Source organism: Mustela lutreola, chromosome 4, assembly GCF_030435805.1.
Source record: "Mustela lutreola isolate mMusLut2 chromosome 4, mMusLut2.pri, whole genome shotgun sequence".
NCBI lineage: Eukaryota > Metazoa > Chordata > Mammalia > Carnivora > Mustelidae > Mustela > Mustela lutreola.
In genome coordinates, this window is record NC_081293.1 from 156888436 (window position 1) to 156905365 (window position 16930).

The following is a 16930-nucleotide window of genomic DNA, read 5'->3' on the forward strand; positions in this document are numbered from 1 at the left end:
ATATTAAGTCTTCATCAGATATATGACTTGGAGATATTTTCTCCCATTCTGGTTTTTTGTTGTTGTTGTTGTTCTTTTGATGGTGTCCTTTGCTGCATGAAAGTTTTTACTTTTAGTGACATCCAATTTATCTACTTTTCCTTTGTTTCCTGTGTCATTTTAGTGTCATATTTAAGAAATCATTGTGAAATCCAAGGTAATGAAGATTTTCCCTTCTGTCTTCCACTAAGAGTTTTATACTCTTTGCTCTTGAATTTAGGTCTTTATCTGTTGGAGCTAATTTTTGCATATGGTATGAATAAGGGTCCAGCTTCGCATTTTGCATGTGGATATCTAGTTTTCTCAGCAGCATTTGTAGAAAAGATTGTCCTTTCCCCATTGAAAGGTCTTGGCAGCATTGCCAAAATCAATAGACCCTACATGTGAGGGGGTATTCCTGGGCTCTCTTCTATTCCACTGGTTTACATGTGTATATTTTTGCCAGCACCATATTGTTTTGATTACCATGACTTCGCAGTAAGTTTTGAAATTAGGAAGTGTGAGGTTTCTAATGTGCCCCCAAAATATTGCTTTGACTTTTCAGGGTCCCCTGAAATTCAATATGAATTTTAATGTAGATTTTTCTATTTCTGAAAAAAATGCCATTGGGATTTTTATAAGGATTTCATTGAATCTGTATTTTCATCTTAACAAATCAAGTCTTCTCCTCCATTAACCGAGACATATTTTCCTTTCTTTAGATCTTTAATTTCTTTCAGTAATGTTTTGTAGTTGGGGGTTTTGTTTTGTGGCTGTTGTTGTTGGTGTGTGTGTATGTGTGTGTGTGTGTTGTAAAAGTTACCTCCTTGGTTAAATTTATTCCAGATCATTTCTTTTTGATGCTATTGTGAATGGGTAGAATGTTTTTTAAAATTTTCTTTTCAGATTGCTTAATTTTAGTGTTAAAAAAGAACAACAGATAGATTTTTGCATGTTAATTTTGTATCCTACAATTTTGTTACATTTGCTTATTAAACTTAATAGTTTGCATGTGTTTGTTTTTATTCTTTAGGGTTTTCTGCCAATAAGATCATCTGTGAACAGATAATTTTATTTTTTCCTTTCCAATGTGGGAATTTCTTTTTATTTCTTTTATTTCTTTTCTTGCCTCATTATTCTGGCTAGAACTTCTGGTACTACCTTGAATAGAAGTGGTGAAAGCAGACAATTGTCTTGTTCTTCATCTCAGGGGAAAAGCTCTCCATCTTCATCCCTGAGCATGGTGTTCACTGTGGGTTTTCATTAATGGCCCTCATCATGTTCGGGAAACACCCTCTACTCTTACCACATTAAGAGTTTGTGTCTTGAAAGGGTGTTCAAATCTGTCACATGCTTTTTCTGCCTCGATTGAGATGCTCATGTATACTTTCTTTCTTCACCTATTAAAACACACAATTTTGTATATTTTGTTTGGATTTCCTGTCATTAAGTCAGGAAGAGGGAGAATCAGTCTCTGCTACTCTGTCTTGGCAGGAAGCAAAGCTTCCACAAATACATTAAAAAAAAAATTCTCTCCATGTTAACACAAGTAGATTTAGTTCATCCTTTATAACAGTATTTTCATAGTATTTAATGGTACGCTCTACAGTAGTCCACTGTATGACCGTATCACATTTTATTTAGTTATTATATGATCCTTAGATTTTTTTTAAAGATTTTATTAATTTATTTGACAGAGAGAGAGGGATCACAAGTAGGCAGAGGCAGGCAGAGAGAGGGGGAAGCAGGCTCCCCGCTGAGCAGAGAGCCCCATTTAGAACTCGATCCCAAGACCCTGAGTTCGTGACCTGAGCTGAAGGCAGAGACCCAATCCACTGAGCCACCCAGGCACCCCAAATGATCCTTGGATTTTTTAGTTGTTTTCTGATTTTTACTACATAATACTTTTCTCTGGGGCAAATTTTCAGAAAGGGAGCTTCTGACGTTTGTGTATGTTCATGTATATACATTGAAAAGATCATATCAAGTTACTTTTCAAAGTGGGTGTACCAATGTTCACGCCCATCTACAAAGTAGAAAAGTACCATTTCCCCATATTAGTTTCCAAGTGTCATATTTTTAGATATCGGAATTTTTGGCAATGTGATAGTGAAAAGGGTAGCTCATTATTATTTTCATTTTTATTTTCTTGAGTGTTAGTGATATTAAGCACCCCCTCATCTATTTATAGGCCATACACTTTACTTATTTTCTGACTTGCCTGCCTATATATTTGCTCACTTTTCTTTTGGGTTGTTTTTCTCTCTATTGTTTATTTGTAGGTATTTTTTAAAAAAACAGTTTTGATATTTTAAAAAATTATGATGTTATTTGTCATTATTGATCACAAATATTTCTTTAGGTCTGTAGCTTTCTTGTAGTTTTATCTGTGGTGTCCTTTCTTGAGCATACTTCTTTTTTTTTTTTTTAATGTGGATGTGGTCAAACTTACTAATTTTTTCTTCATGGCTTTTTTATATAAGGAAGTTTCTGTTCTGATAAAAACAAATTTCCCTTCTGGAAAAAAAACCCTTACTCTCTATATATAGAGAGAGTAAGGATATATATATATATGTATATACATATATATATATATATATATATATATATATATATGTTCTAATTGTTGTTCTAATGTTGTTGGCTGACAGTCCTTCCTTATTACATAATACCATTCATGATTGTCCACTGTGAGCTAGGCTCTCTGTGAGGTAATTTATATGCCTTTCTTGTCTGCTTACCCTGGCAAGTCAGAAAACTGAGGCTCAAAAAACTGACCACCCAAGGTCACACAGCTGGCCAGCGGTGGAGGCAGAATTTGAACTAGAGTTGGTACAGAGGTAGTTGAGAAGGGTGTTCAGTGACCCTGGTCTCTTCGGGAAGACCATGGGCCTGGAGAATCCTTGGAGCAGGGCTTCTCAACCTTAGTTCCACTGACCTTTTAAACCGGAGAATTCTTCATATGGTCACGGGGGCTGCTGTCCTGCGCACTGTAGGCTGTCCGACAGCGTCTCTGGTTTCAATCCGTTATACCCCCGTAGCACCTTGCCACCGCCCTTGCCACCGTTATCTCTGGCTGGGGTACTGAAAACTGTCTCTAGGCATCGCCAAATAGTCCGTGGGGGATGAAATCACTCCCTGTGAAAAGCCATTACTTTAGATAATGATTATTAAGTGTCAATATCCATTATTAACCATCATTCATGCTAATGACATTGACACTAATTACCAAGGGGCTAATTGTGGTATGTATCCTTGCACTGTTGCTCATTTATAGCTGGGGGATGGAAAGTTCCAGCTTTCCGTTTAAACCACACCTGCTCAGTGCTCTGCTCTCCCACCTGTGAGTCCTCCCTTGGCCTGCCTCTCCAGGAGCTCTGCTTCACCCTGGAGAGGAGCTGAGCTGTGTGTGTGCCCCGTTTGCACTGTTTTCATGGGTGACCCGCAGGAAAACCTTTGGGAGAGGGAAGGGGGTCTGGGGCTTGGGGTGGGTGGTTCATGCTTTCTCTTCAAAATATTTTTCTTCAACGCTGTCGGCGATGAATACAAATAGAAAAATAAATCCTTGTTGATGTAAAATGACTCCTCACTGTCCACAAGGCGGGGGTGTGGAGCCTTCATCATTCATGATTTGGGGCAGGCTGTAAACAAGCTTGTTGTCACCCACATCCAGCCTGCCAGGCTCTGGGACTACAGACCTACGCACAAACATCAGGGCTAACCAGGGACAGCGGCATCCAGGGCCCTGGAAGATACCATGTGCTTCCAAAGCCCCAAAGGCTGCATGAGATCTGGATGGGACTCAGAGCCTTGTCTTCAGCTTGGTCAACTGGGATTCTGCATTTTAAAGTCTAAAACTATAATAAAAGTGACCAGGAATTGAATGTTCTAAAATCACTGGAGCAGCTTTGGTAGGGCCTCTGCTGCTAGGACAACTTTTGGCCGGCCCGTGCAGGGGCTTGTGATCTCGTTTCTTTTTCTAAGGTCATCCCTGCTCTGCAACCCCCACGGACAACCTGCCCCGATCCCTGCTGTGTCCCCACAGCCCTGGCCCCACCATGCAGCCCTGTGGATGAGACTCGGGTCACCAACCAAACTGGGGGCTCCCTGATGGTGGGCCCAGATCTTCTTCTCTGAGTCTCCTTCATTTGTGGGGGGATGCTCTCTCCACTGTGGGCCGGCAGAAAGCTGGGCTCAGAGAAGGAAATGGAAAAGGATGTTGACCAGCCAGGGCAAGAAATGTCCTGTGGCTCTCACATCTCTGAGCCCTTGCTGTCAGGACAGGCACATGGGAAGACTTAGGGACACAGTAGAAGGGGGAGGGGATGGGGGCATGGAGGCCCACTGGAGGGCTGGGGCTGAGCTGGGCACCGTGTTCTGCAATCCTGTGAATATTTAGCTGGTTCTGTCCCTTTTGCTGGCTTCTGCCTATGCAAACAGTCACCAGAGTAGGCAGAAGCCAGGGGCAGCGGCGTGGCGGCAAAAGCAGGGGACTGTGGGGAGGGAAGAGGGTTGGAGCTTACAGCGAGGACGACGAGGACGCTGACTGAGGGAGCCAACTCGGAGCCCCACCATGGACAGCAGGGCATGGGGTGCCTGCATCCTCTTTTTGCTGAGCCCATGGCCAATTGTGAGTAGCCAACACACACCCTCCTGCCTCTCCCGCTGGGCTCGGGATCTGGGAGCCTCAGGGCTTATTGGGGTGGGGGTCCAGCTGGGGCCTGGTGGGGTCCCCACTGCCTCTTCCCCAGCACAGCAGTTTCTTCCTACTAAGCAGACTACTGACCATAGCTCAGAGAAATCCTGCCCCATCCCCTCGTTCCTCTCCTCCTCCTCCTCCACCACCACCTCAGCTGCTTGGCTCTGGGGAGCTCTGCTAGGAAACCGGGCTGAGCTGACTTAGCCTCCCTGTTGCTTCCCTCCAGGGCCTCTCTGGACCCCCCTGGGTGGGGGGGGACCACAGAGACTGTGTCCGCCCAAAACAGACTCTGAATCAGGGAGGCAGTTAGGGCCTCTCTTCTCTGTCTCGTGTCCCCCAAGTCTTCTCTGAGCTATAGGTCCCTAATTCTTCCACAAAATCTCCAGACTCCTTCCCATCCCCCACATCCCAGGAGCTACACTCTTCTCAGGTTGCTGCCTCTTAAGTGGCTGTGGCCAGCGACCAGGTGGGCCTGCGCAGGGAGAGGAGGATAGCTGCTCCCCCGCTGGCACTTGGGGAACTGCTCCTTTCTCCATGCCCATGCTGGGGGCTGGAGGAGCTTTTGCCAAATTGATGTGCCGGGGAGTCGGGTGCAGGACAGGGGCCCTCCCAGCATGTGCTGCAATTTCCCAGCATGTTTTCCAGGAATTACCGCAAGGGACACAGGGACCAGGACAGGACGTACAGGGTACTGGGTGGGAAGCTCAATGCACACAGACTGAGGACTCCTTCCTCCGCTGACTTGTGTGTGTGCGTGTGTGTGTGTGTGTGTGTGTGCCCATGGCCGCCAGGCCTGCCAAGCGCCCAGCAGCACCTGCCCCTAGGTGCACAGCCTTGGGGCTAGAATCTGGTGCCAGGGAAACTAGTTGTGTGGCCTGGGCAAATCCCCCACCTTTCCTGAGCCCAACTTGTCTCTTATATAAAGGACATCATATCAGCTCACTGGGGCTATTGTGCATTGAGTGGGATCTGATTTGTCAAGGGCTGGGCATAGGGTGCTTAATAAATCTCTCCTCCTTCTTTTCTTTTTTTTTTCTTTTTTTTTTTTTTTTTTTTTTTTTTTTTTGTAATTTCAGCAGAGTTGACACACCTTGTTACATTAGTTTCAGGTGTACCAGATAGTGATTTGACAAGCTGATATGTCATGCTGTGCTCTCCACAAGTGTGGCTCCCATATATCACCTACAATGCTTTATTTGACTTTATTCCCTGGGCTGTAACTTTCCTCCCTGTTCCTTATTCATTCCATACCTGGAAGCCTGGAGCTCCCATTCTCCTTCACCTGTTTTGCACCCCCCCCCCCTTTTTGGCCATACAGGTAACTTGTATTGCCTTCCCTTCTGCAGTGAGGGGGTCTCCTTCCTCACATCTGGGTGCACCCCACCATAACCAAGTGTGCTCTCTCTCTCTTCCCCCCTCAACCCTTACCTCCCCCCACCTTCCCTCAGACTCCTTCACGCCTCCTTATCTGGCTCAGACATTCCTGCCTCCTTCTTAGAAGGACCTCCTGTCCACCCAGATAATCTAGGATAAACTCCCCATCAAAAGATCGTTACCTTAATCCCAGCTGCAAAATCCCTCTGGCCCTGCCAGAGAGCATATTCAGTTTTCAGGGATTAGGACGTAGACATTGTTGCGTGTACGAGGGCATTGTTCTGCCTACCAAGGTCCTTTGTGCAGGATTGCACCCAGGGAGCAGGAGTGCAGAACGGGCTTAGGAGAGCAGGGACGGAGGAAAGGCCCGGCACAGACAGGTCGTGGGCTCAGCCAGCTCCAGGAGATCTTCAGAAGACTCGAGTTCAACGTGTCTCAGAACTTACTCCCAGGAGATGAAATTGGGAATCACCTGTCCAAATGCCCATCTTTCTTTCCTTTCTCCCTCCCCACGCCCCCCCCCCCCTTCCTTCCGTCCTTTCTTCTTCCTTCCTTCCTCCTTTCCCTCCTCCACAAGTACCCTTGCCAGTACTGGGAGCCAGGCCCTGTGCTTAGGAGCAAAGGGCGCAGAAAGGCATCAGGCTTTGTCTCTCTTCTAAGGTCTTAGGGATCAGAGAACCCAGAAGGAGCCGCCGATCAGCTTGGCCAATCCCCTTACCTCCTTCCTGCAGGTATCTGGCCAGGTGCACCCAGAGTGCGACTTCATCACCCAACTGAGAGAGGATGAGAGGTCATGTCAGCAAGCGGCAGAATGGATGCCCAACACCACGCTGGGTATGGCGCTGGGGAGAGAGGGAGGGACTTCTAGATTTCTTTATCTCCTCCAGCCAAATCCCTCCCCATGCTGGAAGGGCCTGGACCCCTGAGTCTGCTGTGCTTCCATCTCTCTCTGCAGGCTGCCCCAGGATGTGGGATGGGCTGCTGTGCTGGCCGACGGGGGCCTCTGGCGAGTGGGTGACTCTCTCTTGCCCTGATTTCTTCTCTCACTTCAGCTCAGAACCAGGTGAGGGTTCCGGGTGTGGAGGTGAGTGGGGAGGAGAGGTGGTTTCATCTGGTGATGCCAGAATATGCAGGTGCCTCCCTGGCTTTGGGGGCAGTAGATCTGGATTTGAACGGGGGCAGTAGATCTGGATTTGAACGGGGGCAGTAGATCTGGATTTGAACGGGGGCCGTAGATCTGGATTTGAACGGGGGCAGTAGATCTGGATTTGAACGGGGGCAGTAGATCTGGATTTGAACGGGGGCCGTAGATCTGGATTTGAACGGGGGCAGTAGATCTGGATTTGAACGGGGGCAGTAGATCTGGATTTGCACACCAACTTCCCATCTTCCCATGTGTCGTTGGGCTAGTCACTCAACCTCCAAACACTCAGCTTCCTGACCTGTGACCTGGGGAAAATAAGAACTTTAACCTCAGAGGGGGTGAGGATTGGTGAGGAGAGCGTGGAAGTGCAGGACCCAGGGCCTGACCCCAAGGGAATGTTCTGTGAGTGTTAGCAGGAGGGCTACCTATGGGGTGGAGGGGAGGAGGGTCTGTCTGACTATTCCCATGCTACCAGCGGCCGAGTGGGGGGAGTGAGGAAGGCTTGCTCCTGGAACCCAGGTCCATGGAGAGAAGGCCACCCTCACCTCTGCCACTGGGAGGAGCTGTCTGCAGACTCTGGATGGTCCATGACTCCCCAACCCATGCTGGGATAACCTGTTCTCGGTTCCCACCTCTGCCTGCCTTCCAGGGGTCGTGAAGAGGGATTGCACTATCACAGGCTGGTCCGAGCCCTTCCCACCTTACCCGGTGGCCTGCCCTGTGCCCCTAGAGCTGCTGATGGAGGAGGTAAGAGGCTTCTTGGAGCAAGAGTCACCATGAATATTGGTAGGAATGGTGGGCCACACAATGGAGGGGTTTCCATTCCCACTGTAACTAGCAGGTTGGAATATCAATTGCAGAAGTTTCCAGAAGATGGCAGTATCTAGAAGAGAGAGGGCCATGGTCTTTTGCTAATTGCTTAGGGGTGCTTCATGAGCCACAGTGCTGGGAAAGAGGGGAGGCAGAGGGCAGTGTGGGAGGTGTGCTGGCTGCCGTCTCCTTGGCGTGCCTTCTCTGTGCTCAGGACCCCAGGGCAGGAGCTTTGAGCGGTTCCAGGGAAACAGAAGCTCGTAGTGGTCCTGGGCCCGCTCTTTCCCTTCTCCAGTCCTCAGTCCATGGAGTGGTGTACATGCCCAAACACCTCCGAATTGAGCAGGGCCTCTGCAAGGTGCTTTGGTACCCATAGTCCCATACTTCTTTCCCCTCAGCCCTGCAAGGCAAGGCCTGAGTCTGCCCATTTTTCAGATGAGAAGACAGACACAGGTGGTGATTGCCTACACCCCTCAGGGGTCCCGATCCCCTCCCTCGGGCTACCCCATCCATCTCCATCTTTTCCACTTTTCCCTGTGGCTGTTGCTGGCTGCCCCCTTACTTCGGGGCATGTTGTGTGCCCAAGACAGTAAGCAAGTAGGATTCAGTAAACAAGCCCCAGCTCCTCTTGAGCTTTTCTCATTCCTCAGTGAATGAAGAACATACCAATGCATGAATAAATGAAGCAGTAGTTTCTCTGCAGCCTGTCCGGCCCCAGTAACAGTGAGAGTCAACTGTCTCACTCCCGGGCCACTCCCCTTCACCACCCCCTCCACCCCTCCGCTTCTGCCCACCAGCAGGTCAGGTGCAAGACAGGCTGTAAACAAACACTTGTGTTCCTGAGGGAGCTTGCTCCAGTTCCCACAGGTGCCCCTGCCCCCTGATGGGGTGCTCTGGGGGTAGAACTGAGAGCCTTCACCTGCTTGGTCATCAAGCCTCCCCTTCCCCGAAAGTGCAGTTGCTGAGACTTCCTCTGTCTCTATCTTGCCAGAAATCCTTCTTCTCCACGGTGAAGATCATCTATACCCTGGGCCATAGCATCTCCGTAGTGGCCCTCTTTGTGGCCATTGCCATCCTGGTTGCTCTCAGGTTTGCCGTCCTCTTTGCCTGCTCGAGAACCTTCCCTGCCTCCCCATTGCCCGCAGCACTAAGCCTGATTCCTTGCCTGGATATCCAGGAGGTTCCCAGATCTAGGCACCATGGCCCTTCCTGGCTTTTCCTTTCCTTCCCCCTGCATGTCCCCTTTCCACCCCTTGGAAAGCCCCTCCGGGACTCACTGCCATTTCTATACCGTTTTTCATGTGGAACTTACTCTATTTGCTTGGAATGCCCAGTTGCTTTGTTCTTGATATATTTGTATCTGGTAAAATCCGAAACCCAGCTCCCAACTGCTTCAAGAATCCTTTTCCCCTCCCCCACCCCCGAAACCCTTCTTGACTCTTCCAGCCCTTTGATTGTTGCCCCTCTGGAGGCCCTCCAGCTTTAGAGTCTGAGCCCCAAAACAGGGCTTGTGCTATTGTCTGTCTCACGGGGCTGTGCCTCATCTCTCTGAGCACCGAGGGGGCTCCCCTGGGTGGTATCCTGCCCTTTCTGCCTCTGTCCCCGGACTCGGAGCCCCTGAAGGGAGGGACTGGTCCTCTCTGTCCTCTCCCCAGTGCTGAGCCCGGGGCAGTGGTTGGTCAGCTGTCCCGCACGGCCACTCCAAGTGCCGCCCAGTGTGGCTCAAGTCAGTCAAGTCTGCTTCCCACCACGCTCACCCTCCTCCCTCCCCGCTCCTCCAGGAGGCTCCACTGTCCCCGGAACTACATCCACACCCAGCTGTTTGTCACCTTTATCCTCAAGGCGGGCGCTGTGTTCCTGAAGGACGCCACCCTCTTCCACGGGGAGAACACAGACCACTGCAGCTTCTCCACTGTAACAACTGGAAGGCCCCGGGGTGGGTGGGGAAGGAAGGCCGTGTGAGAAATAGAGATGTGCCCCACCCCGCCAGCCCGCCCAATCCTGTGGGCTGACCCTGGGGCTCTACAATTGCTAATAACAGAGCAGGAAACACCTGCCCCTCCACAGAGTCAGGTCCTAAATCCCCATGCTATTTCTTGGACTGTGGGGCCCATTCATGTCCTTCCCCGAGTTCCGTGTTCCCCTTTCCATTTCTTATTCCATACTCTGACCTGGCCCGTATTCACCCCAGCAGTCTCTGCATTCCCTCCCTGCCTGCGCATGCCAGCCTGTCCGGGGCTGGGTGTGGGTATGTGCGGGGTGAGGTGGAGCTGGGTCCCTCCCTCAAGAAGCATCCAAGGGGCCTTGGGGGGGGTGGTGGTGGTGGCAGAATGCACCTGATTATGGGACCACCGAGTGGGGCAGGGGGTGTTGAGAACTGGGCTTCAGGGAGGAGATGGTTCTGGAGCTGGGAGGGGTGAAGGGGAGGGGAGACACATTCAACGGAGGGGCTGGGGTGAATAGACTCTCGCAGATGGGAACACATGAAGCACGTCCAAGAACCAGAGCGGTCACAGCAGGACAGGAAGGTAGGAGAAACAGGAGAATGAAAATCCAAGGCCATTGGGGATAGCGTGGAGGCCCCGCACCCCCCAGAAACACTAACTGTGCAGGAAATGGACAGATACGCAGAGGGACAAACCCACAATGACCTTAATGAACGAATGAAAGAAAAGCTAGTAATAATGATATGAACTGAGCACTTCCAAGTGACACTGCTCTAAATGCTTCATTGCATATATTACCACCTTTTATTTCCTGGGTATGTTTTCATTTTAGTTCCATTTATATGTGTGTGGGCCTGGGTCCAAGCTCAGGCTGCCTGAGCTCAGGGGTGGTGCTCCTCGCCCCTGACAGATGAGCGAGTCCCACGCTGAACGAGTGAAGGCCGTGTGATGGCCCATACGTTTGCAGGAATGAACGGAGCTCCATACCCACGGCTCTGGGGCTGGATGTGGGGTCAGGAAGGACTGACCAAAAGAGCAAATAGTAGCAATCCCTACGCAGCGTTTCCATCTCATCCTCATGAGGAGGCATTTGATAGGAATTGGGAGTATTTCCTTTGACAGTCAATAACGCGAGGTCCGAAGAGGTTACCCAGCTAATGCAGGCTAGGTGTGAACTCAGATCACAAGTCTGTGCGGTTAACCACCACATTATACTATCACGGCCCCTCTGGGACAGCCTGAGGGGGAGGGGCCTGAGTGGAGTAGGGACTCCAGTGGATGTCCAGGTCCAAAAAAGCCACACCCCAACCCACAGGTTCTATGTAAGGTCTCCGTGGCCACCTCCCATTTTGCCACCATGACCAACTTCAGCTGGCTCTTGGTAGAAGCTGCATACCTGACCCACCTCTTGGTCTCCAAGTCGCCCAGCACAAGGAGAGCCTTCTGGTGGCTGGTTCTTGCTGGCTGGGGTGAGTGCCGAGGCTGGGTGGGGCACTGTAGGGCTAGGGGAGGGCTGGGGATGCACAGGGAGCTCAACCAAAGGTCCCTTTTGCTCACTGATGGTGACGCAAGACCCAGAGCAGGGAAGGAACAGCAGCTGGTTACTTCTCTGGCTTCCTGGTCCCACCTTCCCGGTGCCCCATTTAGCCTGCAGTGGTGGCAGCAGGTAGGCTCAAGTCTCTGAGCCAAGGACGCAGACCCCTTACTGTGTCTCCTCTGTACCCCCACAGGGCTTCCCCTGCTCTTCACTGCCATGTGGGTGTGTTGCAAAGTGGTCTTCGAGGATGTGGCGTGAGTCTGGGGGGAATCACATCCCACTGTGTTGGGTATGGGCTGGACCAACCGGCAGTGTGGTGGTCCTCCAATCTGGGGAGAAGAGGAGGAGACTCTGGCCCTGCCTTCAGGGAACACCCAGGCGTAGTGTGGAAGGCAGGACCCGGGGTGGGAGGGGGCCTCAGATGCTCGGGGTGCTGGGCTCAGGGAGAGGTGGGGTTTGGGAACACACTAAATAGGGCCTCCTAGAACAAGGGGAGGTTCTGGGGCCAGCAAGAAGCAGTTAGGTGGAGAGAGAGGGGGTTAGCCCAACAAGGATTGCCGTGTCCCTTTGGAAGGGGTCCCAACTGGCTGGGAGAGGAGATCAGACCGGGCAGACATTTTTGGTACCCCCCCATCAGTTCTGGCTTGTCTTCTCCCTAGGTGCTGGGACCTGGATGACAGCTCTCCTTACTGGTGGATCATCAAAGGGCCGATCGTCCTCTCTGTTGGGGTCAGTCCCTCAGGCCACGCTCTCTGCTTTCTGCTCCCTGGGTCGGTGGAGGTGGCTGTCCGACAGGAAACATGACTCCATGCTGGGAGTCAGGATACCTGGGCTCTTTAGCCCTGCTCTGCAGGCTTGTCTGAGCGGCCCTCTCTAGACCTCAGTGTTGGTGAAACTGGGCGCCAGGGTGGGGTGGGGTGGGGGTGGTCTCCACAGCACTCAGGCTCCTTCTCGCTCGGAGTTGTGATGAATTCAGTGCCTGACTGTAGGTCATGTCCCACTGCAGCGAGGCTGGTGTGGGGAGCAGAAGGAGGGCGGTAGCTGAGCCGACTGCCTGCCCCCATGCTGCAAACCAGGTCACCTGGGCTGGTTTGCAGGGCCTCAGGGAATGTGTGCATTGCCTCCAATATTATCAAAAGGACGGACACCTACTTTGTCAGAGTAGACCTGGGAGGCGATGGAGGCAGGATGACAAGTTCTGACCCTCCCCCCAGCCCTTTATTCCCGGGCTGGAGAGGGAGGGGGACCTAGGATGCAAGTTCTGGATTAACAACCTGAACATCCCTCCCCCTGCACACCCCTGTGTCTCAAGGATTTAGGATTTCTAATCCTCAAAGAGGTCCTATCCCAGGCCACCGGGGCCACCCCCTGACTCTTGCCTTTCACCTTCCTGCACTTCTATTTCCAGGTGAATTTTGGGCTTTTTCTCAATATTATCCGTGTCCTGCTGAGGAAGCTGGAGCCGGCTCAGGGCAGCCTCCATGCCGAGTCTCAGTACTGGTAATGTGTGGGTACACATGAGTGCCTTTGGGGACCCTGGGGCCATAACTGGAGTGGGAGTCAGTGTAGTTCCATTTCATTCACTATCCAGGACTGTGGTCCTACCTAAGCTTCCAGAGAGAGAGAACAGATCTGGTCCCTGCCCTCTGGGAGATCACAGTGTGGGGAGGATCAGGCTCCAAGTATCCAGTTACCAGGCCAAATGGACTGATGAGTGGTCAGGTCCATTTCTGTGGGATCCCGCGGAAGGAAAACTTTTCTAGATGGAGCGAGGGGAATGAGGTATGATTAGGGAAGACTTCCTGGAGGAGGTGGTCTTTGAAATAGACTTTTATATGTAGATGTTGAATAAATGGAGCATTTGGCAGCAAGAACAGCAAGATTCATGGCCCCAAAGTAAGGAAGCCCTGCATTGCACCACACTGTGTTTGGGGAGGCTGGTGTTCTCCAGGGTACCTGATGCAGAGAGTCTATATGGGGAACTGAAGGGAAGTGGGAGTGAGCAGGAGGCATGTGGGAGTTTCTAATCCCAGCCTTGGGTGCCTAGGGCTTGTCTTCTCCTGCAGGCGTCTCTCTAAATCCACGCTTCTCCTTATCCCGCTGTTTGGAGTTCACTATGTCATCTTCAACTTTCTGCCCGACAGTGTGGGCCTGAGCATCCGCCTTCCCCTGGAGTTGGGACTGGGCTCCTTCCAGGTGAGGAACCCCACAGGGACTCTTTCCACCAAGTCCTTGGGCAGGAGGGAGGCAGTGCTGCCCACTTGTATGGCTGAGTTCATGGTAGGTTAAGTGTTATCAGGCTTGGTTATTCTTTCTTTCATCCATCCATCTCTCTATTCATTCAACTTCCCCTGAGCCCATCTACTCATCCATTTCGCCATCCATCCATCTATCCATCCATCCATCCATCCAGCCAGCCAGCCACGTACCTCTTTACGCATGCATCTATCACTCACTTATTCATTCATCTATCCATTCATCATCCACCCATGCATCTCTCATACACTTATCTGTCTATCCAACATTTCCTGAGCACCTATTATGTGCCAGGATCTGTGCTTAATAGGAAAATCAGAGAAATAGCTTTAGCAGGCTTTCCACAATGACTACACGAGACAGCGTGCCTGGCATGTAGTAAGATGAACGCACCTCCTTCCCTTTCCCCAAAGACCTGGCCCAGGCCACATCCTGGGGGTGGGTGGAGGAAAATATAGTAGAAGGATTGTGGACATCTTGTGTCCAGGCCATCATATTCTGATGTGGTCCTTTCTCTTTGGCCCTGCAGGGCTTCATCGTTGCTGTCCTGTATTGCTTTCTCAACCAAGAGGTATATAACTCTGCTGGCTATTCTTAGTCCTTGAGTCTCCTCTCCTGCCAGAACTAAGGCCACTCATCTTCTTCCCAGACCCTGCAAATCCCAACTCAATCCAAATCTTGACTCTTGTGATCGTTTGGGAGGCTTAGTTTGTCCCGAGTTTCTAGATCAAGCTGAACCTGATTGCTTCATGTTAATGTCCTTTATCCATTCCTCCTCTGGGTTGGACCAAATATACTATCCATTCAGGACCAGGTATGGTCTAAAAGGATCCCCCAACTCTGTGTTCCTAAAACTGAACAAAAGGGAGAGTGGAGGAGGGAACGAGCCGGCTCTGGGAGAGACAGAGAAAACAGAGACAACAGAATTGAGAGTCAGAGGCAGACATAAAGGGAATGAGGAAAACAGAGTCTGGTGCAGCAGCAGGGAGGATGATGAAGAACAGAGCCAGAGATCCTGAGAGAAAGCACCTGGAAGGGAGGGACTGATGAAGAGAAGAGACCAACCAGAGGAGGACACACCCATGACTACATCGATGGTGCTGATATGTTTGTAGAGATATGAAAGATGGCAGAGAGTGGAAAAGGAAAACATCCCACCCAAGAGGCACCTTGCATTTCTCCCTTAGGACAGACTAGCTCTGTGGGAAAGGCAGGAGAATTTATCTCAGTGCCCTACACCCCATGCCCTGCAGCTGTGTGCATGGCAGAGTGACGGGTTCCTCGAGCAGCATGGATTTGCCATGGGCTCTGATCCGCTGGAGATGCACGTGCCCTCTGCCAGCTGTGGAATGGAGCTCGCCCCTCTCCTGCCACCTCTGTCCCTGACTGGCTCCCACCCCGCTGACTCTTTACTCCCACTGCAGCCTCCCTGAGCCTCACACAGCCTTATCTGGTGTCTGGGTGCAGACACAGGACTTTGGTATTTGTTGTAGTGGCTCTTGAGTCCTGTGGACAGTGACAAGAGTGGGGAACAGCCCTGGCTGTGGCCAGAGGGACCTGGGAAAGAGGCTTCCAAGGAGAGCTGTGAAAGAATCTGTCCTGGGAAATCCTATTGGATACCAAATAGTTACATACCTCTGGTGATGGGGAGCTTACTACTCAAAAATACCTCTTCTGTTGTTAAGCATCTATGAGGGGAAGCTCACCTTTACTTTGAACAGAAATCTGTCTCCCTTTTATCTTTCACTACAGCCCAAGTTCGGCTCTGTTGGTGGTGGTGGGGGTGTGTGTGTCACAGCCTCTCAGCTCCCTTTGACCCCAATAGCACCTTGGAGATGTCTCAGTTCATATTTCCCTGCCCCCCCCGTCCTCCCTCCCAACCTAGCTGTTTTTCTTTCAGGAGTCCCAGTCCCCTTACCTCAGCTCCTTAGATGGGATTCCATCTTTTCGCCCTTTAGGTCATATCCTCTGGACAGGTTCCCAGTGGCCATCATTTAGTTAAGTGGGCAGGGCAGGACTGAATCCCAGAGCAGGGGGTGGGAGGCCACTCAGGGAGGACGGTGGGGCTAGTTGGCCACAAACAGAAGAAAGCACCCCTAGAAAATGTCTTTAACTGGACTCATACAAAGGTAGTGCTAAAAACTAGAGTAAAGAGCTAAAGGGATTGGCCAGGAATGCTCACAGGAAGGAGGAGGTCGTGTCTTTCAGAGATACAGCTTAGTGATGGCTCTGGTCAGTCTTGGCTTCTCCTCTCCCAGGAGTCCGTGTCTCTGTTTCTCCTGCGTCGTCTCTCCCTAGACCCTCAGTCCCCCTGGGGTGGAGTACAGAAGTAGCAGTGGGACCTTCCTAACATCCTCTCCCTTGCCCCTGGAGGTAAAGACCGAGATCTTACGGAGGTGGCACAGCCATGACCTTGAGCTTCTACCAGCCCGGAGGACCCACACCAAGTGGACAACGCCTTCTCGCTCTGGGGTGAAGGCGTTGACATCTGTCTGCTAGGTTAGCCACATCACGCGACTGGAGAGCACACCGGGACTTGGGCAGCTGCAATGGGCTCACCGCCCTCTGCAGGACCAAGAGGGATGGGCACCCTGAGAACCCTCAGGCCACGCCCCCATCCCAGCTGCTGCCTTGCTCTGGGCCGGGGCAAACCTTTCACTCTGTCCTGCACCTGTTCTGCACCTGACCCTCGGCCCCTGTGTGTCTACTTCTGACGTCCCTGGTTGCTCTGTCTCTACTCTCCTGTTCCTCCTCCTGGAGTTTGGGCCATAGTTCAAGGCCAGAGGAGCCAATAAACTTGTAAATGAATAGATACAGAGCTTGAGTGGACACCTGCGCCGCCACAGGGGCGGGACCTGCAGCCTTGATTTGGATCTCTGGTGTGGATGTGCCTTTATGATTCCCCCATCCATTTCGTCCCCATTGTTAGTCTGCGCAAGAATCCTCTTGTTTAATTTATTCTTAAAACGTGTTCTCTTTTTGTCTCTATCTCCAGTCCCATCCCTCTCCTCCCACAGGCAAGCGTCCCCACGTGTTTCATGTGAATATTTGTGTTTCTGTGTGTTTTTGCAAAATACGTAGTATTTTGTGTGTGTCTGCACTTTCGAGTTACATAAATTTTGTTGGTTATATGCTTCATTCTGCTT

The 16930-nt window shown here is 51.0% G+C and overlaps 1 protein-coding gene across 1 annotated transcript; it reads left to right on the forward strand.

The window, feature by feature from the left end:
• Positions 1-4591: 4591 nt before the first annotated feature.
• GHRHR (growth hormone releasing hormone receptor) lies at positions 4592-16423 on the forward strand. Its single transcript, XM_059172665.1, has 13 exons — positions 4592-4648; positions 6823-6925; positions 7047-7154; positions 7885-7982; positions 9037-9134; positions 9827-9959; positions 11307-11460; positions 11722-11782; positions 12188-12257; positions 12937-13028; positions 13595-13724; positions 14314-14355; positions 16158-16423. The coding sequence occupies exons 1-13, from the start codon at positions 4592-4594 to the stop codon at positions 16281-16283; spliced, it is 1272 nt and encodes a 423-aa protein (XP_059028648.1). The 3' UTR covers positions 16284-16423.
• Positions 16424-16930: the final 507 nt, after the last annotated feature.

What these genes read in the sequence shown, in the direction of transcription:
- GHRHR (XM_059172665.1), top strand. Translation starts at nt 4,592, where the DNA reads ATGGACAGCAGGGCATGGGGTGCCTGCATCCTCTTTTTGCTGAGCCCA. An exon ending in GTGGTCTTCGAGGATGTGGC is followed by an intron (nt 11,783 to 12,187) that starts GTGAGTCTGGGG and finishes TCTTCTCCCTAG; the next exon opens with GTGCTGGGACCTGGATGACA. An exon ending in CGATCGTCCTCTCTGTTGGG is followed by an intron (nt 12,258 to 12,936) that starts GTCAGTCCCTCA and finishes TTCTATTTCCAG; the next exon opens with GTGAATTTTGGGCTTTTTCT.